Here is a 24,965-nt window from a genome sequence, read left to right as displayed (position 1 = left end):
CATCCTGTGGGCATTGGTGGCTCTGGGGCACTGATGCAGTGGTTGCACTGGGAGCACAGGGGGCACTGGGAGCACTGGTCCTGGGGCACTGGGGGTGCTGGGAGCACCAGGTGCACTGGCAAGCACTGGGGGCACTGGTGTCACCAGGAGCATTGTTGCACTGGGTGCCCTGAGCATTGGTTGCACTGGGTGCCCTGAGTGCACTGGGGGCACTGGGTGCCATGGGTGCATCCGGCATCCTGTGGGCACTGGGCGCACTGGATGCAACGGGGGTACTGCATGCAGTGGTGGCACTGGGGTCACTGGGCGCACTGAGCAGCACTGGTTGCACTGGCTTCGCTGGATGCAATGTGATCACTGAGCGAACCAGACGCTCTACGCGCACTGGGCCCCACCGCGCCGCGACCCCCGCCCCGCCACGGGCCCCCGCGCAGGCGCGGTGGCGGCGGGCGCAGGCGCGGTAGCGGCGGGCGGGCGGCGGGCGGGGGGCGGCGCTCCGGCCGGGCGGTGGCGGCGGGGCGGCGGGGCGGTGGCGCCCCCCATCGGCCCGGCGGGGCGCGGCCCGTCCGAGGGCGCCGCCGCCAGGAGCCGCCGCCATCTTGTCACCCCCAGCCGAGGGGAGGCAGCGCCCCTCCCCACAGCGCCCGGCCGCTCGGCCAGGTAGGCCCCGGCCCCCGCCCCGGCCTCGGCCCCGGCCCCGGCCCCACCGGTGAGGGCACAGCGGGGGGGCGCTGGGCAGGGGGGGGGCTGGGCGGGGGGAGGGGTGTGAGCGGGGGGAGGGGAGGGAGGAGGAAAGGCGGGGGGGGGGATGGGGGGGTGTGGGTGTGAGGGGGGTGAGTGTGGGGGGGGTGAGGGGGGTGAGCGTGTGTGAGTGAGTGAGCATGGGGGAGGTGAGTGTGAGGAGGGGGTGTGAGGTGGGGGTGAGGAGGGGTGAGTGTGTGGGTGAGTGAGCATGGGTGAGTGTGAGGAGGGGTTGTGAGGAGGGGTGAGTGAGTGAGCATGGGTATGTGGGGGGGTGAGTGAGCACGGGGGGGTGAGTGTGGATATGAGTGGGAGGTGAGTGTGAGTAGGGGGGTGGGGTGAGGAGGGGTGAGGGGGGTGTGGGTGAGTATGGGGGGTAAGTGTGGGTGTGAGTGTGAGGGGGTGGGGGAGAGTGAGCATGGGTGTGTGTGAGTGAGTGGGGGGGTAAGTGAGGGGATGGGGGTCTGGGTGTGTGTGTGAGTGTGAGGGGTGGGGGTGAGTGAGCATGGGGGTGCGTGAGTGTGTGTGAGGGGTGGGGGTGAGTGAGCATGGGGGTATAAGGGGGTGGGGGTGAGTGTGGGTGGTGTGAGGGGTGGGGGTGAGTGAGCATGCAGAGTGAGGGTGGGTATGGGGGGTGAGGGTGAGCAGGGGGACTTGCAATTGCAGGTGGGGGGGGCTGAGAGCCTGAGTGAGTGTGAGTGGGTGGGTATGATGGCATGAGGATGAGTGGAGGGGGAGTGTGAGTGTGGGGGTGTGAGTGCAGGTGGGTGGGGATGGGGTTGGCATGAGTGTGAGTGAGCATGGGGGTGAGTGCAGGTGGGTGGGGTGTGTGAAAGTGTGGGGGTGAGTGAGTGTGAGCATGAGGCTGTGAGAGCCTGGGTGAGTGTCAGTGGGTGAGGATGAGTGGGATGGTGTGTGAGTGCCTGGAGGAGGGAGGTGAATGTGTGGGTGGGTGAGCTTGGGGGGCAGATATGAAGGTGTGGGGGGGTGTGAGTGTGCGCGTGGGGAGGTGAGTGCAGGCATGAGTGTGGGGCTGTGAGAGCTTGGGTGAGTGATGGTGTGTGAGTGCATGGGGGGTGCGCAGGTGGGGTGGGGCTGTGTGAGGGTGAGTGTGGGGGTGTGAGTGCAGACAGGTGGGAGATGTGGGGGGGATATGAGGGTGTGAGTGTGGGGGGTGCAGGGGTGTGTGATGGTGTGTGAGTGTGCAAGTGTGAGTGTGAGCACAGGGTGGCTGGGGGTGAGAGCAAGCACAGGGTGGGGGCTGTGAGAGCAGGTGTGAGTGCGGGTGTGAGTGAGGGTGTGTAAGTACAGGTGAGTGTGGCTGTGTTTGCATGGGGGTGTGAGGGTGCACATGTGAGGGGGGAGGGGCAGAGGCGATGATGTGTGATGGGGGGAGGGGAGCGGTGAGTGCTAGTTTGGGGGGGGTGAGGGTGAAGACGGGGGGCGGGTGCCCCGCCGGGTGGGGCAGGGATGGGGACATGGGGACAGGGTGTCAGTGGGGCAGGAGGGACACAGCACTGGGGGGGGCTTGCTGGGGGGCACCCCATGGGCAGCGCTCCGAGGGCTCTGGGGGGTGGGGGGTGGTCCTGGATGTGCCCAGGTGTGGGGGGGGAGCTGTGGGTCTGGGCGTGCCCGGCTGGGCGGGGGGGGGGGGGGGGGGGGGGGGGGGCGTGTTGGGCGTGCCCAGGCATGTGCAGGGCTTATGGGGGAGGGGGCTGCCCCACTGCCGGGGTCACTGGGAGCTGCCCGGTGTTGGGGTCCCCTTCACTGGGGGTTCACCTGAGTGAGGTGTGGGGCAGGGAGCTGCCCCGTGGCCTGGGGGTGGGGTGGTGTCCCATGGGGCAGAGGTCTGAGGCAGGGCACAGTGCTGTGGGGCCAGGCGCCGCAGGGTGGCCCCTGCCCTGGCGGGTGACAGGGTGACGCCGGGCGCGTGTTGGTGCTGAGGTACCGCAGCAGCTGTGGGGAGGGACGGGCGGCTGGCACCGCTACCCGCACTTGGCTGGCTCCTCGTCCCGCCACGCGGTCAGTGCCGGCCGATGCCACATGGCGCGGGGGGCCGGCGGGCTGCCAGCGGGCGGGCACCGTGGTTTACCAGATTCTCATAGTTTAATCTTAAAAATTCTCTTCTCCTCTGCGGTGGGGAGGCGATGGTGGGGAGGCAGCAGCCAGTGTTCGGGCCTGTCCCGGCACAGGCAGCGGCTGGCCCGTTGGCGGACGGTGGCGGTGATTCCCGGGGAGCACAGCTTGGCACCGGCAGCACCTGTTCTCCCCGCGCACCTGCCTGGAGGGGTGGCAGGAATCTAACAAGCTTTGCTGACGGCCTTTGTTGACGATGGAGACTAAACCAAGGCAAAGCCCGCTGCGGTTGGCGCGCTGCAAATTTTTTCTTGGATCGATTAATCTGCCCTCTGCTCTGCGCTGCGGCAGGTGCCGGCCCTGGCCCATTCCCCCCAAAGCCCAGCCCTCGGTGTCACGGTGAAGCCTGTGCACTGTGCCAGCACCCCAACCCCTTTCTGGGCACCGACAGTGACATTCTAAAGCGTCTCCCTTAGGCAATGCTGGTGTTGGTTCACGGTGAGCTGTGCCAGCGGGAGCTGTCCCGCTGGGGGGATCCATCCCCTCCCTGCCGGGCTTCGCAGAGGAGGAAGAGCAGAGCCTTTAAACCACTGGCAAGGGGAACGCAGCAAAGGCAGCACGAGGGAGACCGCAGCAGCGCGGCGGTGCTCTTGGCGGCTCTCTGGTCATGCCGTGTGCCCGGAGGGGACCCGCTGGGTGCCGTGGTCTTGCTGACCTGGCCGGCTGTGGCAGATGGGGCAGAAGGTGCTGTTGTCACAGCTTTTGTCCACTTCCTCTGAAATCTCCCTGCATATTCCCACCACCTTGAAACTTGCTGTGTGATGCAGGGATGGCTGAATTGAGGCTATCGACCCCTTGCTGCTTCCCCTCCTCCTTGCGGGCTTGGCCAAGCTTCTCCCTCCGAGCCTTTCTCTGACGGCACCCCGGCATCCGTGGCTGTTTGGGGAGGTGCCCTTCAGAAATGCAATGGCAATGTCAAAGGGCTGCGAGCAGCTTGCACGGCTCCTGCTCTTTGGGAATGGGATGGCGCTGCGTGGTGTCAGTGCCTCAAAGCCGTCACCAGACCTCGCTCTGTAGGGTGTGTGAAAACGCGGTTAACACGGCAGGGAAAGCGGCGAGGGGATTTGGAGTTACGGGAGAGGGTTTGAAGTCAAAGGTCTGGGTCAGGGCTTGGAGAGAGGGAGGGAGGGTGAGGAGGCAGAGGGAATCAGCACCATGCCAGCGCCTGCCTGCCTGTGCGCCTGCCTGTGCGCCTGCCTGCTGGGATTTGGCATTCGAGCCTCTTTCCCCACTCCCTCCAGCTGGAATGGGTTTGGGAGCCAGCATCGGCCACGCTGAGCCAGGCGCAGGGGTGGTGGGTCTGTACCTGAAGGAGGGCAGTGAAAGTGCTGAAGGGTCTTATGAGGAGATGGGATGAGAGGGTAAGCGATGGGATGAAGGGAAACGGCCTCAAATTGTGCCAGGGGAGGTTTAGAGTGGGTGTTAGGAAAAATTCCTTCCCCAAAAGGGTGGTCAGACGTTGGAACAGGCTGCCCAGGGCAGAAGTGCGGTCACCACCACAGGAAGGATTTAAAAGATGTGTGGATGTGGCGCTTGGGGACGTGGCTTAGCGGTGAGCTTAGCAGTGCCGGGTTAGCAGTTAAGATGGGTGATCTGAAGGGTCTTTTCCCACCTAAAGGACTCTGATCCTACGGTGTGGGGGCGCAGTTTGCCATGAGTGATGGGGTGGTGACACGGTTTGTGTACGGAGTCAGCTGAGCCCAGCCTGTTTTACCCGAAGCTGTCACCTCGCCAGGCTGTTCGCTGCTGCGGGCTTGGGTGTAACAAGGCCATCGGAGCGGTTTAAACAAATCGGTGCATTACGGAGTGCCTGGCTGGAGAGCCTTCCCCATGTGGAGGATGACTAAGGGCGCGCCTGCCCAGGCACGCAGGAACGCTGGGTCTGTCTCTCCGTGCGCTCGTGCCAGCGTTGGGATTTCAGGCTGGAAACCTGAGCCAGCTGCAGCCAACCAGCTGGGCTGTGGAAACGATTTCAGGCCAAACTGCTCCCGGGTTCGCTGATGCTGTAGCTACTGCATAGGTCTTCCCTTCAGAGCAGCCCCAAGATTGCCAGAACTGCAGGTGCAGGCGCGTGTTGGTGCCGCAGCCTGCCTATTGCCGGACGCGTGGGCATTGCCTGCCTCGAGCCGCAGCTCCGCGCGAGGCTGGAGAGAAGGGCAAGCCTTGCCGGCTCGCCCCTAGCCCACCGTGGCCATGTGCCCTCAGCAGTGCTGAGCTTCGGCTGCTGCTTTTCTAGAACTGTCTCTGCCTGCAGCTGCTTCCCGGGGGAACTCTCCTGTCTGTGGAGAGGGTCGTCTCCTCTCCCATCTTCCCTCTTTGTTTTGGGGAGGGCCCAGGGGGGGTCCCAGATCCTGGCCAGCTGGGCAGGGCGGCAGCAGCGGCGCTTTCCCCGGCCTGATCCCCGGCTAGCAGCCTGCCGAGCCGCAAAGCCAGGCTTGGAGGCTGGCTGCGGAGCCACTTCCAGCCTGGCTGTCATTCCCAGGTGGCTTCTCTCCTCTCAGTTTTGGCTGCAGCCGCTTCCCTTGACATTTCAGTCCACCGAGTTGCTCCGGTTTGTTACCCAGAGCTGGAAATGCGGGTGTTCAGCTCTTGTTCTCCCTTTCCATGTGCTTGGCTTGCCTTTCTCTGCTGCCTTCTCCAGAGGTCCTGTTGGCTGTGAGTTTATTTGGTGCATGAAGGCCAGTTGCTTTTTCTAGTGCTGAGGAGAGCCGGCGGTCTGACTAGCGGGAAAAGCCTGGAAAACAGGGATTTGGAGAGACACTGCCATGCAGAGGAGCTGAGTTCAGGAAGGACTGCAGGGCAGCGCTCGCTGTGAGGGTTGTGACAGTTCCCTCAACCACCGATGGTCAGTCAGGATCAGCTGGAGGCTGGTGATGTGCTGGGGGACAGGGCAGGCAGTGCTTCCCAACTGGGAGAGAGGTCAGAGCGTGTTCCCGAGGCCTGGCCCAGCTGTCCCTGGCTTCGTGCTGACAGCCCCTTGCGCACCAAAGGTCAGCAGCTTGCCCGAGCTCGCGTTGGGGAGCTGGCGCAGGGTCAGAGCTTCCCTCAGCCCTCGGGGGGGCCGTGCAGGGGGACAGGGCTGTGGCATCACCCGCCTGGGTGCAGGGAGAGCCCACGGCCCTTGGGGCTGCTCCGCTTCCCATTTGCAGAGCGTGTTCAGAAGGGGTTTGGGGCGAGGTGCCTTGGTGTCTCACCAGCCCATTTCTCCCTGAGGAGCACGGGGAGCTTGGTGTGGCACTGGGGACCACCGCTGTCCCAGTGCCGAGGAACCAGCAGCCCCTGGGCTCCAGCCAGTGCACCTTGGGGGCTGCTTCTAGCTTCCTGGGGAGGGTGATGGTGGCCACGGCCTTGTCAGGGGCTACAGGCTTCTCGCTGGGGTTTGGAAGCCGTGGCAGGGCTCGCCTGGGAGGAGCGTTGGGGGTGGTTGAGTGGGTGCTGGTAGCCTGCCTCTGAGCCGTGGTGCAGCTGCAGGGGGGAATGCAGGGACCCTCAGCCCCCTTTTCCTGAGGGATTCAGAGGGTTGTCCCGGCTGTGCTGAGGGGCGAGGGCAGTTTGACCAGTGTCAGGAGCTGCGCTGGCTCTTCTCATCTCGCCACCTCTCCGATAATGCTCCTTACGTTTCGGTCGTGCTACTGAGAGAAGGATGATGGATGTCACCCTTTTAAAGAGAGACCAAGCGCTGCCTCCCGCTTAGGTTTGTTATTTTAGTTTCAAAAAATCCTCAACAGATTGCTTCCTGCGGAGGGGAGCCGGGAGCGAGCTCTGCGCTGGGGGAGCATGGGGAGCTAGCGAGCTGCTGCCGGTGGTTGTGAGTTCAAAGCGATAAGTGTGGGAAGCCCCCGGCCGCGGTCGGCGTCTGAGAGCTGGGACACGTGGGGCTGAAAGCCCAAGAGCGTGCCGCTCCCATTAAAGCCTTTAGAAGGGAAAACAAAAAACCCTCTGAAATTAGCACCGAACACAGAGGGTGGGATTTTTTCCCCCCCTCAAGCTTTTCAGGTTAAAAATATTTTAAAAGTGGGACAGGATGACAGGATTCCTGGCTTATTTCGCCAGCCTCGTGTGTGAGAGTCTCAGGTGCCGGAGAACGTGCCGCAGGGAGCGAGCCTGCTTCGGCCAGAGGGGAGCTTGCCAGTGCCAGCGTGTAAGTGATGTCACTGTGGATCGGAGCAGGGAAGCGCTTCCCGAGGAGCCGCCTCCTGCCATGGGATGGTGGGATAACCGCAGCCCCCTGAGCCAGGGCTCATTAGCTGCCTGTGCGATTGCTTTCCGTGTGTCACGGGTGGGTTTCCCCTGCATGGAGCAAAGGGTCGTTGTGAGCCTGCGGTGGTACGACCGCATTCTCGCTTGCTGCGTCGTGCCCTGAGGAAGGTTCCGGCTGTTTTTTTTCCCTCCCTCTCTCATGTCCCTGCAGTTGTTTTCTTTTCCCTGTCAGCACTTTTCACCCCGATCCACAGTGCCAGCAATGCTGCAGCAGAAATGTCACCTCTCCACCGGAGTCGGCCTTGCAGGCAGGCCTGATCCTGCCCACTGCCGGCCTTGGGAGCGCCACGTCCCCATGCATTGGCTTTCCTGTGCCGGCTGATCTCCCTTGCTGGTGCTGCGGGAGGATAAACGAGAACACCGTGTCCACCGGCCGATGCTTCACATGCCCCGGCGCGTTCTGCTTGCCGTCAGCAGCCTTGGCTCTTCCCTCCCCCTGGCCCCGTGCGCTCCTGGTTTGTTCGGAGCGTGTGCTCCCTGCGCCGTGCCTTGCCTAGGGTGTCTTGCCTAGGGTGTTCGCTAGATGCCGGGGGCACCCTGCTGCGTGCGGAACGGCAGGATATTCTTTCTGCCTCCCAAAAACTTTCTTTTTGCCCTTTGCTGAGCAGAATGTCTTTGCTCCTACTGCCGGAAGCTGTGTGCACGCCATTTCACTGAGTGGTTGCAGATGGGACCTGGTGGGATTTTTCCATTCTCAGTTGCTGAGTGGTTTTTGTACATCCCAAGCCCTGCTCCAGGCCACAGGGTCCTGGCTGGGGTGATGGAGCCTGTTAACCTGGCAGAAAACTTTCTTTCCTGGGTTAATGAGCTCTGCTCGCTCCCCTTGGCTTGGGAGTCAGAGGGGCCGGATCCTGTTCGCCCAAGCCTGGTCTCTGTGTGCAGTGCCGTTTGCAGGCAGCTGCCTCCCTCTGGCTCTGTACCAGCTGGGTAGCATCTACCTTTCAAGATGCTTATTAACCCTTGCACAGGATATTAAAAATGCAGAAGGGCTGTCTTAAGTGCTCGGTTCTCCTTGCTGGCCGGTGCTCGTATTGATTTATTGACTCACCGACTCTGCCGTGCCATGGCTTGCAGGTGATTTTGCCATGGCAGGAGCAGAGCCCAGGCTGCTGTGTTAGAGTATCTTCTATTTTGGGTAAAAGACTGACTGCAGGGGAGGGTGGGGGACAGCAAGAGCAGCTCCTCCGAGCCCAGGGTCCTGGCTGGCGGACGTCTGCCGGCTCAGCACTGCATCTTGCCTTCTCTCGGGGAGGAGCTGGGGTTTTGGTACCTACCCATGTTTCCCAGCTTGTGGTGTTCAGCTGAAACATTTCTTCCGTGGCTGTGTGTCCCCGTTTCCTGGGTGCTGCCTGGAGGAGGGGGAGCAGCAGGACTCTGGCCCTCCTTGGTGGCCCAGCCGGTTGATGGGGCACATTTTGGCACACCAGCGTGGAACAGGAGCTGCCACGCTGCACGTACCAGAGGGGCTGCCAGCGAGAGGAGAGTGTGCCGGCTGCCCAGGGCTGGGGGGCTCCCGTGGGGGCTTCCCAGGGCTGCTGTGCTCCTGTGGGGGCTCACTGAGGCCACTGGGCTCGTGGAGAGCTGCTGCTGTAGTTGGTCTGCATGGCTCACATCCCCCTTGTCGAGGGATGGAAGAACTCTGTCCCCTGCGTCCTTGGGGAGGTGATGGGGTTTGGCACGGAGCTCCCCAGCCTCGGCCAGGGCCCTCGCTGACCTCTGCTTGTGCTGGGCGCCCAGAGCTGCTTCAGTCCCTGTGGGGTGGCTGGAGAGAGGCCCAGGGCAGCTGGCAGAAGGAGTTGAGCTGGTGCCGTCGCTGCACAGTCCAATTTGGCTTGGGCCAAAGCTTGCAGGCGCAGGGAGGGACCCAGTGGTGCTCGCTCCTGGCCGCTGCGGGGCTCCTCAGAGCCGGAGAGCTGATCGGGGTTTCTCCCCTCGGCTGAAGTGGCCTCTTGCGTGGGCTGGGGGGAGAGGCCTGGGCTGGGAAGGGGTGTGAAGGACAGCCCACCTGTCGGCACTGCACACCCCGGAGCCTGCTCGCTGGTGGCCTGGGCACAGGTTCCCTCGACGCTGCGTGCCAGCCGCCGTGCTGCCAGGTGTCCCCTCTGAGGGCTGAGCCGTGCCTCCTGCCCACCCTCGCTTGCTGCAGCCCCCCCCAACTCGGGTTCACTCGGCAGCCCCGACACGCGCCCCTCCTTTTCCCTGTTTCTCTCACAAGTGTGCCTTGGTCTCATCCCAATTCATGTGTGTTTATATTTTTAGGGTGATTGAGGTACTGCGCCTCTGGCCGTGGAAGCATGTCGGGGCCAGTGCCGAGTCGGGCCAGGGTCTATGCAGACGTGAACACTCAGAGACCCCGCGAGTACTGGGACTACGAGTCGCACGTCGTGGAATGGGGGTACGCCTGGGAGATAGGAGGGGGACCTACACCAGGGCCTGTGCGCAAGCGCTGCCATCGTTCTGCTTGGTGGCATGGGGACAAGCGCCCGTCCAAAGGCAGACGGGCAGGTCGTGGCGTTCCGGTCCAGCCGCGGTGCGAGGGCCAGCACCCGGCACAGCCGGGACTGGCATTTCGGTTTTTGGCATTGCTGTCCAGCGCCCACCGGGGGACCGCGCTGCCTGGGGCGGGAAGCGGGGGTGCTGATTTCCAGGGGAGCCCTGGGCTCCAGCCTGCGGCTCCTCCGTGGCTTTGCAAGTAGAGCCACTTGTATTTAAGTGTTGAAACTAAGACCCGGGTGTCTGGCTTCAAGCATGCAAGTGCGTGCTTAACCAAACCAGCGTGATGAGGGTTTGTTTTTTATCGCTGGGAAGGACGGCAGTGTCAAAAGACGGCAGCCCCCATGCCACTGTCCCCGGGGCGCTGACGGGAATAACAGGGAACAGTGGGGAGATGCTTGGGAACAGTTCTGGAGCGGAGGGGTTTGAAAGGACGAAGGTGAAAGTCTTGTGACTATTTTTTTTTCTTTTTTGGAGTTCCCCTGAGGACTGGATTCTCTGAGAATTCAAAATGAAGGCGACCAGTTGATTGTTTTATACAGCAGCCGGCTTGGCGAGGAGCTGGGCAAAGGGCCAGCTTTGACTTCCCAGGTAGTAACATAGCGCTCAGCGTTCCCTTGCTCCAGGGCATCCTCCCTCCCGAGCCGCAGCGTTCGGGCTGGAGGAATACTGCCCGCCAGGGACAGCGGCTGCTCTTTGTTTGGGTAGTTGTGGTTAAAACCTATAAAAATTAGAGTCTTTTATCTGGGGCTGCAGCGTAAGCTGGTGCCTGGGCACCGAGGAGGCTGTTGGTGCTGCGGTTGGCAGCTGTTGGCGGGGTTGCTGCTGAGGCCAGATTAGGAGCCCTCCCCGGTGCTCTGCCTCTGCCCAGACCCCGGCTAGCGTGCCGGTCACTGGTACCGGTGACCTAGAAATGAAAAGCTTTTTATCCACTTCCAAATCCCCTGCGCCAGGCGGAGCCGCAGGGAGCCTTCGATCTCTGGGACGGTAATTCCATGTCTTCTGCGAGCATCCTGGATTGTTTGTTGTGGTTTTTTTCTTTTTCACATGAACAGTCCTCGCAGTTAATGTTTTTCCTGCTGCTGACCCCGAGCCTTCCCGTCTTGTTCCTAGTGAAGGTGAACTAATCCTGCCCATCTGTAGCGCGTGGTTCACCACGCTCCCTTTACTTGCGTTCGATGAGCGTGGCCGCAGGTTGGGGAGCGAAGCTGCCTGGCGTGTGGGTCCTGCTGCGGCTCCGCTGCCCATTTGAACTCTCCCTCTTTTCCTCGAGGTGCTGACAAGTCATCTCCTGTATTGTCTCTGGTAATTAGCAATTTGTGAAGTCAAGCTTTCCAGCCTGTAATTCCCTTTCTTTCCTCAACTTGTTTATCCTTATCAAATCCCCCCAGGGGCTCCGTGCCTTCCCTCCTTGGCATAGCAGAAATAATTGCCGATGCTTCTGATGTTTCCTCTGGTCCCTTCAGGTGACTCTGGTTTAGACCTTAGTGGATTTAAATACATGGAGGTTTTATGGGTGAGAGTTGGTTTATTTCCTTCTGGTTTCCAGTATGGAATATCGATTATTTTTTTTTACAAATCCTTGGGTGTGTGATATCCTTTACACCTCAGTGTAATGCAGGGGTCCCAGGGGAATTTTTATGTTGGGTATTTTGTCAGTCTCTGCCGCTAACTAACTGCTGGTGGGCTCCGAGGTTTCAGGTGAGCTAGTCCTTGCAGCCCACCGCCTCCTCTTACTGACGGAGAAGAGGGAAAGGTGGAGCAGTATCATCTCCGCAGGACCCGTGGCGGGCTGGGAGGCGAGCTCAGACTGGGAGGGGGGGAGCACCAGCACTGGGAGCCAGCAGAGGTGTTTTCAACATGCCAGCTGGGTTTGCCTGGAGGGCTGCAGTGCGTGCGAGTGTGGAGGGGGGGCTGTTCCCGAGCTGCCCGTAGCGCCTGTGAGGTCTCGTGTCCCATCTCCACGTGGAAGTTGCTGAGCCAGCCCTCTGCGCTGCGCGCTGCTGGCAGCGCTGGTGCTCTCCAGTCGTTTGCCGGTTTGTTTGCGTGCTCCTCTGCGGTGGTAGCTGCTTCTCTCCAGCCCTGGGCACCATGGTGTGCTGCTAGCTCTCCACTTACCATAGGCTGACCCCCAGATCTTGACCTTCCCGCTCTCCCTGGGAGCAGTGTTGTCTCTAAAGCGAGCAGCTCTCTGTTCTGGGCTGGGTGCAACCTCTTCATCTCTGTATTTCTCTGTTTCTCAAACAGCAACCAAGATGACTATCAGCTCGTGCGGAAACTTGGCCGGGGCAAATACAGTGAAGTCTTTGAAGCCATCAACATCACCAACAATGAGAAGGTCGTCGTGAAAATCCTCAAGGTAGGTGTTTTGTTCACCGTTGCGCTCACTGTTTTGTTCCTCTGCCAATGCTTCCGCGTCTTCCCCTCCTTTGCCTCTTCCTGCCCTCTCCATTTGAAGCACTCTGTTGATATTTGGATGATTTCATCTTAGCTGAGGAGAACATCAGCCCCCAGGGCAGAAGTTTTGGCTAGCTTGTTTCCGTCCCAAGCAAAGCAGAGTTACGGAGGCACGGGCAGGCTGAGCGCTGGCACTGGATTGTGCTTTCCTTGGGCAGCTGTTCCCAGGCAAAGCAGTGATGGGAGCAGGGAGGAAGGGGATCATCTACATGCAATGGAGGCAGAAGGAAAGTCCTGTGCCCGGCCTTGTATGGATGTCCTGCCTGCATCCCCTCTGCCCTCTCTGTCACCCACTGGTGCCACTGCCATGAGGTTGCGGTGGGTGCCAGGCAGCTACGTCTCGGCAGCGCTCCCGGACTACGCTTTAGGGAATAATTTTTCTTTGGGCCTGTTTCAGGTCACAGTCTCGCCAGTTCAGCAGAAGAACTTGGCTTGTTCTGGTGATCCAAGGTCATAAAATCCCTGTGCTGGATTCATGGCCTGGCCCGAGCGAGGTCACAGGAGCCCAGAGACCTTTCCCAGGATAAGCAGACCAGCATCTTGCAATGCGAGGTCGTTGCAGCACATGATGTCCCGGTCTGTAAGCTGGAGCTGATTCCTGCCCAGGGGATGAGCACAGGCACCCCCGCGTGTCCCAGGAGCTTGGGCAGGGCACAGAGGAGTTCCCTGGAGCTAACAGAGTCCTGACGGATGGACAGCCACGTGTCTCATCCCTCGTTAGGCTCATGGGATGTGCTTAGGCTTGTCAGCTTGCGGTGGCAAGCTAATTTCTGTGGTGTTGCCAAGCCACAGGTAATTATAGTCTGTAGGATGCACGAATTATAAAATACGGGGACGGTCTTAAGAATATTGCCTTTGCAAGAGAAAGAGCGGAGGTGGAAGGGGTGTAGCAACTAATCAGTGTAACAGAAATACACATTGAGAAAACCTTAGGGCAGATTACAGGTGAGGGCATGAGAAATGTCCTGTTTAATGTATTTGCCCTGTGTCTCACCCAGCCTGCGATGGAGAAGCAGAAAGCTAGCTCGGAAGGCAGAAGGAGCATCCTGTCCTCAGAGGCAGGCAAGGGACTCGGGTCGGCTTCTCAGTGCACATCAGAGCTGTCCCTGCACTCACTCGGCCCACACAGAGGGTTTCCCTGGGCAGTTCAGGTCGGGGGCTGGTTGGGAGGCAGCACAGAGGAGTTACGGAGACACAGACAGGCTTGGCTGCTGGAGCTCTTTCCCCAGGTGATGCTTTCCTTGGTTAACTGTTTCCAAAGTTTCAGTCAAGGATTTAACCTGGGCCTTGACGAAACTGAGCTTGCTCTTTAAAATCTTTTGTTTGTAGTAAAATAATGTCGTTGAGTAAAATAATCTCTCGAGGGTCTCCCAAACATGGGAAACTCCATTCCTTTGGAAGCATAGAGCTGCTACATGGACAGGCTTGCAGGGTGCCGTTCTCCAGAGGAGACGCCTGCTCAACACCATTCCTTTTGCCCAACGGAGGCACCATGCGCTCCTTGGCTGTTCCCCTTGAGCGGCCAGAGAGGTTGCTCTGCTGGTAACTGGCTCTCCTTTTCTGTTTTACCAGCCTGTGAAAAAGAAGAAGATCAAGCGTGAGATTAAGATCCTGGAGAATCTCCGAGGAGGCCCCAACATCATCAGCCTACTAGACATAGTGAAGGACCCTGTGGTAAGGAGGATGAAGGGGCTGCTCCAGCAGCCGCAGGGGCAGGGTGCGAGGCAGGCCTTCGGGGTCCTTTCCACCCCGTGAGTTACAAGACTCTGAGCTCAGGCTGACTCCCTGCCCCACTTGGCATCCACCTGACAGCTGAAATCACCCTGGGGAGATCTCTGTGCGCATTCCCCTCACGAGCACTGTTGAGACAGTAGACGAGAGGGTAGAAGTGGAAGGAGATCTTTCTAGCTGGTCCAGCAGCAGCAGGTGGAGGAGGGTTGTGCTTGCAGCACCGTTGCCCTTCTGCTGGGTGGGTTTTTTGGCTTTTGAACCACACAGGTCTCGTGCGGGGCTGGGCTGCTTTCTCTGCTGGGTGATGCTCCCTGCCTTTGTGAAGGCCGAGGAGAAGGACAGGCAGCAACCAGTGTGGGTTGCACTGTCACCAAAGTGATCGGGCAGAGGGAGGCTTTCCTCCACCCTCGGCACTCTGTGCTGAGACCCTTCACCCCTCCCCAAACTGGATGATGTTTTCTCTGTGGCACTGGCTGGGCTCCCAGCTCTCACCCAGGGGCAGCTTTTACTTCTGTCATCCCTGTGGAGCCAGGATATCCCACTGTCCCCAGGGGTTTGTACCCCACGTGGCGTGAGCGCCAGGCTGGGTCAGCTCTGCAGCGGGCTCTGCTGCCCGGAGCTGGGCAGGGGGATGCACAGTGCTCGGCAGGACCCAGGGGGTTGTGGAAAAGCGGCTTTTGGCAGCAAAGGTGTTGAGTTTTACGTGGGCAGACTGATAAAAGCCGTGGTGGTGATGTAGCGCAGCTGAATTTCTCCAAGGCCCGTGACTTCGTACCGCCTGACGTGCTGATTAAAAAGCTGCATTAGGATGAATTAGCAGGGCGTATTTGATCCAATTTTAATCCTCTGACAGGCCGTGAAAGGCAGCTGTTTGTGGGGAGATAGCAGCGAGCGGGGGCCCTAGGGACTGGCTCTTGCTCCGCTGCTCCTTTTCCAGACGGGTCTGCAATGCCGGCTGGTGACGTTTGAGGTGACAGATCACATCGTAGGGAAGGAGTGCGGGTGGGTTACATGGCCGGTGAGCAGGACTGTGCTCTCAGGAACAGGGGCGCAGGCTGTGGCATCGGGGTGGGTGCCAGGTTTTGGGGAGCAGCAGGCCGGAGGGGTGCTGAGGGTGATGGCTTCCGCACCGGTGCTCAGGGTGGCCTCTAGCCCAAAGGGCTGCCCGGCTCTCCTGGGTGTTTTCAGGAGAGCCTTTGCAGGCAGAGGGTGGGGGGGGGGGTTCTTCCTGCACACAGACCCTGGGGGTCCTGCCCAGCATCCCACTGCGAGGAGAGCCAGGAGGATCAAAGAGAAAGGGAAAGAGTGGGGAGAGCCCTGCAAAAATGCGCTGGAAGAATGTGGCATGAGACCTCGACTCGGCGCCTGGGGGTGCTGCGCAGCTCCTCCACGTACGGTCTCTGAAAATGTCGTTCGGTGGCTGCGGTGGTTTGGGAAGCCCCAGCCGGGCCTGCTGGGGAGGGATGGGGTGGCCGGGGCTGTGTGGCTCCCACGCTGCCCACCTCCTCCTTTTTGCTGGAGATTTAATTAAGTCTTTGTGCGATCGGGTCACTGCCAGCTGAGGCAAGACGTGGAAGCCCCTTTCCAGGGTCTAACCGCAGCTCACTCTGGGCACCACTCTTCAAAACCAGCCCTCGAGAGTTCCCTCGCTGCCCGCCCCGCCTGCCTGCCTGCCCTGAGCAAAGCTAAACCTCTCTCTTTTCTTTCTGTCTGTTGAACTGATGCTGCTGTCCTGCAGTCTCGGACACCTGCCCTGGTCTTTGAGCATGTCAACAACACAGACTTCAAGGTAAAGTGACCTCTGCTGCTGCAGATGCCTCCGAAGGCGATGATGGTGTGGAGTATCTGGGAGAGCTCTTCTGGGCTCTGCCACGGAGCAGGCGTCACACCCTGGCTACCAGAGGGATTCCTGACCTGCTCTGATGCTGTCTCGTGGTGGGAAGGGAATACCTCTCTCTGGCAGAGGCACACAGTGTCACGGAAATGGCTGGCATCGCTGTCTCAGAGGGGCCGGGGGATTTTGGGCTTCGGCCAGCAGCTCTTTTCTACATTTTCCAGTTAGGAGAACCAGGGGAGCGCTGCTCGCGTTAGGGATTGTCCCCAAGCCTCTCCTCTCTGCCATGCTGCTCCAGCGATTGGCCATCATGGGCTTGTATTTGCAACCTGGTGTTGGCCAATTTGTGGGCTGAAGCCTTGGGCTAGTTGAGCCTCGTGTTCCTGGAGCCTGGGCTGAGCCAAGGGCAGTGAGAAGGGCTAGCGAGAAGGAGTTAGTAATAAACCAGCAGCCGCTTTGCCAGTGGCTGCTCGGTTCTGTTTCCAGTGAGGAATTTGAGGAATTGGTCCTGATGTGAGGCTTTTCCCCCCCGATTCTTGTCCCATGGCTTGTCTTTGGGCCGGCTGGGTTTTGTGAGGGTGGTGCAGCATGCTCTCTTATCCCCTGGTCTCAGGATGAAAATTGAAACCTTCCAGGTGCTGGGTCTGGTGGGGTCATGGAGCTCTCTGGTCTTCTCCTGGGTGGAAGCGGGGAGGGCACATCCATGCTCCGAGGGTTGGTTAGCCAGGCTGGGAGCATGGTTCGTCCCTGGAGTTTGCTGGCCCTTCCCAGGTGGGGAAATCCAGGGTGCAGAGCAGGTACTATGTGCCACCTGGCCAGCTGGGGCCTCTGGGCCCAAATTGTGGCTCCACAAGCGTCTGTTCTGCCCCAGTGCAGGCGGCTGTGCCTGTATGAGGAGCCCTAAACGTAAACATGCTGCTTTTTGTTAACTTTTTGTCTCCATTCTTCCAGCAACTGTACCAGACGCTGTCTGATTTTGACATACGGTTCTACATGTATGAAATCCTAAAGGTAAGCTCCCGGGGACGGCTGCAATATCCACAGCCCCAAAGAAAATCCTCGCTCAAGCAGAGACCTGCTGCTCAATCTCCCCTGGAGAGCCTGTGTGTGGAAGCAGGAGGTAGAGAGCAGAGCTCATTTGGCTACTAAACCCTGCTGGCCCGTTGCCCAGCCATCCGTGTGGGATGGCTTCTTGGGCAACTGCGTGTGGGGAGGCTCGGAGGCAGGTGGCTGCAGAGTGTGCTGGTGAAGGGCTTAGAGTGCGAGGTCGCTGTGTCCTTGAGAAGCAGAAACCGTCTTCTTTATTTCCCTGGCTTCCTCTTGCAAGAATTCTGCCTCCGCTGGGACCTGCTATGGGAAGTGGCTTTGGCTGCACGCTGCCGTCGGGGCTGTGCTGAGGTGGTCAGCTGGGGACCCGGGGGTGATGAGACCCTCTCCCAGAGCACCCCTTGCCTGTCCCAGCCATCCCTGTGGGCAGAGGCCAGGCTAGGATCAACTGCAGCGTGTCCCGGCTGTGGGGCTTCAGCTGGAGTGGGCACTGCAGGGCAGTGGCAGCCTTTGGACAAGGTCACCTTCGGCACAATGTCTCCACCAGTGGGGCTGGCACAGGGCTGGAGAGGGAGATGGGGCTGTGCCCCCTCACCGCCACTCACCTGCTGCTCAATCTCCCCTGGAGAGCCTGTGTGTGGAAGCAGGAGGTAGAGAGCAGAGCTCATTTGGCTACTAAACCCTGCACTGGTCACGCACTGGCTCTTGGAGCTGGGCTGGGCTTTGCGGGGCTGAGCCCAGGGGCAGTGCCCAGTGCACGCGCCTGCGGCGCAGCCAGCTACAGGTTTTTGGTGGTTCCCTCCCGGGAGAGGTGATGGGGCGTGTTGGACACCAGGGAGCGTCCGCACTAGAGGTGACTGCACAGGGTTTGGAAGAGGGCTGGAGATCCCTGGGGAATGCGTCTCTCCCTGTAGCTTTTAGGACAGGCGTCACTGAAGCAGAGGCTGACCTCGGCGCCACTGGAGGCGGCTGGCTGGCTCCATCCCAGAGTCCCAGAGCTGCCTCCGTGTCTGTCCTTAACCGCCGGCCCTGCTGGCTCTGGCTGTGGGTGCACTGCCCACTGCTGCTGCCTCGTCACGCGGCGGGAGGCTTTCTGACAGCGCCTTTTCTGTCCGCAGGCACTGGATTACTGTCACAGTATGGGTGTCATGCATCGAGACGTCAAGCCACACAATGTCATGATTGACCATGAGCACAGAAAGGTACGGTGAGGTTCGGCTGGCTCCAGCTCCAGCTCCCAAGGGAGAGGGGAGCACTGCGAGGCCACGGTGGGCTGGCTCGTTTTGCCTGCATCTGCCCCAGTGCAGTGTGCCGCTCAGAGCAGGGAGGGTCAGCCGTGCTCTGCCAGCTCCCGCTCTCGCTGTCACAGGGCTGAGCAGAGGCCCTGAGCTTTGAGAATCTTGGAAGTGTCAAATCATAGAGGTTGGAAAAGACCTTTAAGGTCGTTGTGTCCAACTGTTAACCCAGCACTGCCAAGCCCACTGCTAAACCATGTCCCCAAGCACCACGTCTACATGTCTTTTAAATCCCCCAGGGATGGTGGCTCCACCACCTCCCTGGGCAGCCTGTTCCAGTGCTGGACGACCCTTTCGGTGAAGGAACTTTTCCCAGTACCCAATCTAAACCTCCCCTGGCGCAGCCTGAGGCCGTTCCCTCCTGTCCTGTTTGCTCGTTATCTGGGCAAAGAGAACGTCCCCACCTCGCTGCAGCCCCCACTCAGGTGGTTGTAGGGAGCGATCAGGTCCCCGCTGAGCCTCCTCTTCTCCAGGCTGAGCACCCCCAGTTCCCTCATCAGACACGTGCTCCAGACCCTTCACCGGCTCCGTTGCCCTTCTCTGGACACGCTCTGGCACCTCAGCGTTTTCCTGCAGCGAGACCTCTCGGCTCCTGGCTGAGAGCCTTCGTGCCGGCAAGAGAACTGGCAGTTTGGTTTTACCCACTTTGTGTTCGCGTTCCTGCAGGCCAGCACAGGCTTACCCCGTGTTTAGCTGCTGCAGAGGATTGCAGGTTTGATGGCAAAACGTCCCTGGCGTGGTTAACGCCCTGTGGCCCTGCCTGTCCCCAGCAGCACCAGAGCCCGCGTTCAGGCTGGAGTGTTGCCTTGAAGTGGCGAGCAGCCCTCCTAGGGTCTGGGCCCCAGCAGAGCCCCATGAGGGGAGCACTGAATTTGCAGCTGTTTGTTTGGAAATACAGGTGACTGTAAAACCCACACCTGTGTCCAGTAAAGCCGCTTTATTTGCCACCTGTTTGTCAGTAACTTGGGCTCGTAAATGTAACTTTAGATTTCTTCCAGCACCTCTGTAGCAACTGGCCAGCTGGGACGTCAAATAAAAAGGACTTCAAAAGGCGCCTGCACGGACACCGGCAGGCTGGGCGTCTTGCCGTGGCACGGGCAAAGCCTCCTGCAGCTGCTGAGCGCCCCCGTTATCAGAGCCGAGCCCCCCCGCGCTCTTTGGGCACTGTGCCCTTTGAAATCTTCCCCGTCGTTGCAGCCTGGTATTGCCCTGCGTCCTACCAGCTGTGTTTTGTTGTAACCGCCATGCTCACAGAAATCTGAGCTGAGCCAGCCTTTCCTTCTCCCCAAATTAATATTAAAACCGCTGGAGAGGTGCTTTGTGGACGGCAGATGCCATGATTCTCAGTTCTAATAAGGCTTCTGACTTAAGCCAACCAGAGAAACGTGGCTTAGATGTGTTTTCTGTACAGTAGGTATAAAGCTGATGGAAAGCTGCAATTAAGAGAGCAATCATGGAATAGTTGGTTTGGGAGGAACCTTATAATTATCAGTGGTTTGCTGTCAGAGCAGAAGGTCCGGCGGGGATTGTCAAAGGCCTGGCATTATTCCAGGTTAATGACCGGGCCGAGGGACCAGAGCGTGTGCGTCGCCTGCGGGTTTAATGCGCCAGGCTGAGGAGGGCTGCAAGTCCCCCGACTTCAAAGTGATCCTGGCAGGGTTTGAGAAACGATCTGAAAAATGGGGTGAAATTCCTGAGAGGCAAATGCAAAGCCCGAGCCTGAAGCAGGAGTCATGGGGGACAGGCACAGGACCGGCATCACGGGTGCGTGAGCCGGCTGAGGGGGCGTCGCCACAAGCTGTGGCATCACTGCTGCGATGTTCCCGTTGCCTCTCCCCGTTAGCACTGCTGCGGTGATGGCTGTGGCATGGCATGGCTGTGGCAGAGCTGTGTGCGAAAGCGGGGCAGCCGGTGAGAGGACAGATGAGGAGAGACTTGTCAGTGGTGGCAAGCACACAGAGGGCTGGCTGCTGCCAGCTGTGGGCCTGGGGTGAGCGGGGTCGCAGGTCCCTGTACCCACGTGCTCTCTCTTCCCTTCTCCAGCTGCGCCTGATCGACTGGGGGCTGGCAGAGTTCTACCACCCTGGCCAGGAGTACAACGTGCGGGTGGCCTCGCGGTACTTCAAGGGACCAGAGCTTTTGGTAGATTACCAGGTATGTCCCAGCGCCTTGTGCCGACAGCAGAGCCAGGGTGTGGAGATGCGGGCTGGTGTCCTGCTGCCATGCAGCCCCGGGCTCTTCGGTGCCTGGGCAACCTGCAGCCACCCGCAAGCAGGGGAGGGGATGGGACAGCCCAGCTACAACTCGCAGTGGCTGGAAAGGCTCTGGGTAATCGGTATAACCTCCCTGGGGTGGACATAGAAACACAGAACACTTTGGGTTGGAAGGGACCTTAAAGACCATCCAGTTCCAACCCCCTGCCACAGGCAGGGACACCTCCCAGCAGACCAGGTTGCTCCCAGCCCCGTCCAGCCTGGCCTTGAGCTCCCAGGGATGGGGCACCCACAGCTGGTCTGGGCAGCCTCTGCCAGCACCTCGCCACCCTCACAGTAACAAATTTCTTCCTGATATCTGACCTAAATCTCCCCTCTTTCAGCTTAAAGCCGTTCCCCCCTGTCCCATTGCTACAGGCCCTTGTACAGAGCCCCTCCCCAGCTTTCTTGTGGGTCCCTTCAGGTACTGGGAGGTGCTCTAAGGTCTCCCCGGAGCCTTCTCTGCTCCAGGCTGAACCACCCCAACTCTCTCAGCCTGTCCCCGCAGGAGAGGTGCTCCAGCCCCCTGAGCATCTCTGTGGCCTCCTCAGGGCTTGTTCCAACAGGTCCATGTCCTAAACATGTGCTAAAGGATGAAATAATTGGGAAGGTGAGATTAAAAGAGAATTGTCTGCCATCCTGCAAACAGCCCTTGAGGTGGCTGCTCGGCATCTAGCTTTTCTGCCCGTGACCGATGAGACTACGTGCTGTTCAGAGTCTGAACCTGAAGCTGTTGTTGGAGATGGCCCTGGGCAAGGCGGAATGTGGGGCTGCTAGATGCGGCACCAGAAACCCACCCCCTGCTCTCTGCCGTGCTCTCGGTGCACAGTCCTGGTCCTGGGCCCTCCCCGCAGCTGGCGTGCCACTGACCCCCCGTCTCTCTGCCTTCTCACCTTTTCTAGATGTACGACTACAGCTTAGACATGTGGAGTTTGGGCTGCATGCTGGCCAGCATGATCTTCCGGAAAGAGCCCTTCTTCCACGGTCACGACAACTACGATCAAGTGAGCACCAGGGCAGCATGCTGCCTGTTTCCCACATCACCCCGTCCTCCCGCAGAGCCTCCCCTTCCCACTCCCCCCATCGCCCGGTCCTCCCGCGGAGCCTCCGAGCTGGGGAGCACACCACAAAGCAAACCGGCAGCACTGAACCAGCATGGCAGCCTCTGACCCTGGCACTTGTGCCACCTCTATGCGCTGCCCTGTCTCTCTGTCCCCTCCCTGCACCAGGATCTCTTCTCTCCATCCCCTCCCCGTGCCAGGGTCTCGGTGCTCCCTGCTCTGATCTCTTTGCTATCTGTCCGAGGGAGAAGTGTATTGAGCTGGCAGCTGAATCTGGGGGTTACTGGGCAGGGGAGCAGAGCACTGATCGCACTGGGAGGTTCTCGCAGGAGCTGTCTGCCTGCCCCACGTGCTGCTGGATGGGGTGCAGCCAAGGTGCAGCTCTGGAGCCGCAGGAGCAGAACGCAACATTTCAGTTATTCTGAAATCCAGTGGGGTTCCCGGGATGCGGCTTTGGAGCTGGCTGGGGTTTTCCAGTTGTATCGCTTCCTAAGCTCAGCCAGCAACCACTGGCGCGCCTGGTGCACCCCAAACCCCACCGCAGCCCGCAGGGGGGCCTGCAGGGACCTGCAGCTCTGGGATCCGGGCTCCCCGCTGCATCCACCCTCGGGGTAGGGAGGGGAAATGGGGTGTCTGGCTCCACTCCAGCTCCAGAATGCTGGCCCTGGAGCAGCCTGGGCGCGTGTGCACCCTTCCCTGCTGAGAGCAGGAGCACAGCATGCTTCAGCATGGCTTCCAGCTGCTGCAGGGAAGGGCTGCGACGCCTTGCCTTTGCTTCGCACCCAAGCGAGGGCTGGGAACGCATCCTTCCCCAGCCGTGAAGCTCCACTGAGCTGCGTCCTCACTAGCGGAGTAAGGGACACTAGGGTAGCCAGGACCTGCGGGCTGCAGCAGGGCTGGTGGGAGCCCCATCTTGGCCGTCACCCTCAGTGTTGCTCCTTCCGCCAGCTCGTGCGCATTGCAAAAGTGCTGGGAACGGAGGACCTGTACGACTACATCGACAAGTACAACATCGAGCTGGATCCCCGCTTCAACGACATCCTCGGCAGGTGGGTGCGTGGCAAGCGGGGAGCCGTGCCGCTGGCTGTACGGGCCGCCATGGCCCATGCCTGGGCGCGGAGCAGGAGAGGGCAGTGCAGGAGGCGAGAGCGACGCGCCAGGGCGCAGGGCTGATGCAGCGCTCTCCTCCTCGCAGACACTCACGGAAGCGGTGGGAGCGCTTTGTGCACAGTGAGAACCAGCACCTCGTCAGCACCGAGGCGCTTGACTTCTTGGATAAGCTGCTGCGCTACGACCACCAGACACGACTCACTGCCCGGGACGCCATGGAGCACCCGTACTTCTGTATGTCTGCCCGTGCTGCCACCCGCTCCAGCTCCTCGGGGCTCCCACGGGATCCCCCCTGCCCAGAGCCGATCTCCGTGCTGCTTCTGGCCCTGCTCCCCACCCGTCACCACTGCGGCAGCTCTCCTGGTCCTTTCGCACACAGGCAGCGCCCCACAGCGCAGCTCCGGCCACGCTGGCTGCCTCCCTGTGCCCATGTGTGCTCCTGTGGGGCTGCCACTCCATCTCGGGTGGGGGGCGAGTGGTGAGGCACCGGTGTGTGGGGGGCAGCCGTCACTGATGCCTGTTGCTTTCCCCTCTGCCCACAGATCCCATCGCAAAAGACCCAGCAAGGATCGGCACCTCGGCTGGACTCTCGGCCAGTAACACGCCTGTCAGCTCCTCCAGTATGTTGGCAGGTGAGTGCTCGAGCCCACGGACCTCTCGCGCGGGGCTGCAGGACCCCGTCGCACCCCCCTGGGGCTGAGCAGCGCTGGCTCGGAGCTCTCCTGCCGACCCACGGTCCCTCTCTGGCACAGGCATTACCTCGATGTCCGCGTCACAGCCCATCGGCAGCCTGGCTGCATCGCCCGTCATCTCCTCACCCAACGCTTTGGGCTCGCCGGTCCCCGCCGCAGCCGGTGTGCAGCCCTGAACTCACTTCTCAACCTCCGGCTTCCCGCAGCGCCGAGGCCGGTGCCGCGCCTGCCTTCTGCCCTCCTGCCTGCCCCGCGAGAGCCGAGGGCTCCGGCCGCCTGCGGCAGCCCCTGCCCAGAGGCAGAACCGGAGCACAGTGGGAGGGTGCTCTGGAATTTTATTTTTATTTCTGTTGAGTATGGGAAAAAAAAAAGAGCAAAAATGTAGGTTCCTTTTTTTTTTTCTCTGTGCAGTAACAGTATCACACTCTCTGGCAATGGACCAAGGCTGATCTCTGTTGTGTCTGTGTCGGGGTACGGCGTTAGCTGCGTTCTTCTCATGAGGATCATGGTTAGTGATGCAACTACAGTGTAGAAATCTAAAATGAATAATAAAATTTATTTTCTATGTCCCTAACAGGACAGCAGGAGCAGCAGCTTCTTCTTGGGCAGGGGCCCAAGGTACACCCCCACCGCCATGCGTGCAGCACCGACAGGGCTTCGGCACACGCGTGTCATGGGGAGGGGGCAGCAGCGTGGTGGCTGTGCAGCAGGCCTGCCCTGGGGGCCTGCGCTTCCTCACAGGCTCGGAGCCTTTTCAGCCTTGTGAGGTGCAGTCAGGGCCGTACCAGCTGTGCCAACACAGGCAGGGAGGGACATGTGGGGCAGAAGCTGGCAACATGTGCTGGCAGCCCAGAAACCCAGCCGCCTCCTGGGCTGCACCCCGAGCAGCGTGGCCGGCAGGGCGAGGGAGGGGATTCTGCCCCTCTGCTCCGCTCTGGGGAGACCCCCCGCAGCACTGCGCCCAGCTCGGGGGTCCCCAGCACAAGCCAGGCAGGGACCTGCTGGAGCGGGGCCGGGGGAGGGACACGGAGCTGGTCCGAGGGCTGGAAGCCCTCTGCTGCGGAGAAAGGCTGGGAGAGCTGGGGGGGCTCAGCCCGGAGCAGAGGAGGCTGCGGGGAGACCTGGCTGCGGCCACTCGGTGCCTACAGGGGCTGTAGGAAGGTGGGGACGGGCTTTTTAGCAGGGCCTGGGGCAACAGGACCTGGGGGACGGCTTTGAACTGAAAGGGGGAGATGTAGGGTGGACACAAGGAAGAAATTTGTTACGCTGAGGGCAGCGAGGTGCTGGCACAGGCTGCCCAGAGCAGCTGTGGGTGCCCCATCCCTGGGAGCTCAAGGCCAGGCTGGACGGGGCTGGGAGCAACCTGGTCTGCTGGGAGGTGTCCCTGCCTGTAGCAGGGGGACTAGGTGACCTTCAAAGGTCCTTCCCACCCCAATCCTGCTCTGACCGGTGAGGGCAGGAGCTTCCAGGGCTAGGAATCCTCCTGCAGGGTGAACCTCAGGCCCCTTGCTCCCAGTGGTGCACTGGGATGCTGCTGGTGGCACATGCTGCCCCCCCCTTGTTGTGTTACCCCTTCTGAGAGCAACCAGGGACCCTTCCGGGGCCAAGGTGGCAGCTGGGGGTGTGTGCTGCTGAAGTCACCCCCAGCTGCACCCTCAGCCCTGCAGCAGAACTCCAGGGCCACAGAGCTCCATCTCCCACTTCAACTGGGATACAGGGGGTCTGGGGGGGGGGTTTCAGCCCCAGGGTGGTAACCATTGCTCCCTGCAGCATGCCCAGTCTGTCCCAGCTGCTTCCCCACTCCAAACTGGCTTCTCCAGCCCCCCATGTCAGGGGCTAGGACAGAAACTGGGGGA

General features: G+C 60.6%; 1 protein-coding gene across 4 annotated transcripts; it reads left to right on the top strand.

Annotated features, from left to right (window-relative positions):
- The first annotated feature begins 504 nt into the window (after positions 1-504).
- On the top strand, positions 505-23,688 carry LOC130146400 (casein kinase II subunit alpha-like). 4 transcript variants are annotated; one of them, XM_056332507.1, is made up of 13 exons: positions 505-660; positions 9,397-9,532; positions 11,878-11,989; positions 13,660-13,761; positions 15,557-15,607; positions 16,604-16,663; positions 17,818-17,901; positions 20,038-20,148; positions 21,149-21,250; positions 22,256-22,356; positions 22,503-22,651; positions 22,960-23,049; positions 23,170-23,688. In XM_056332507.1, exons 2-13 carry the CDS (start codon positions 9,432-9,434, stop codon positions 23,283-23,285), a joined length of 1,179 nt encoding a protein of 392 aa, XP_056188482.1. In that variant the 5' UTR covers positions 505-660; positions 9,397-9,431; the 3' UTR covers positions 23,286-23,688. The 4 variants fall into 4 exon arrangements, with proteins under 4 accessions (XP_056188482.1, XP_056188481.1, XP_056188483.1 ...); XM_056332506.1 differs by having other exon boundaries at positions 510-709; XM_056332508.1 differs by lacking the exon at positions 9,397-9,532 and having other exon boundaries at positions 513-709.
- Positions 23,689-24,965: the final 1,277 nt, after the last annotated feature.

Source organism: Falco biarmicus, chromosome 3, assembly GCF_023638135.1.
Source record: "Falco biarmicus isolate bFalBia1 chromosome 3, bFalBia1.pri, whole genome shotgun sequence".
NCBI lineage: Eukaryota > Metazoa > Chordata > Aves > Falconiformes > Falconidae > Falco > Falco biarmicus.
This window is presented reverse-complemented; position numbering and strand designations above follow the sequence as displayed.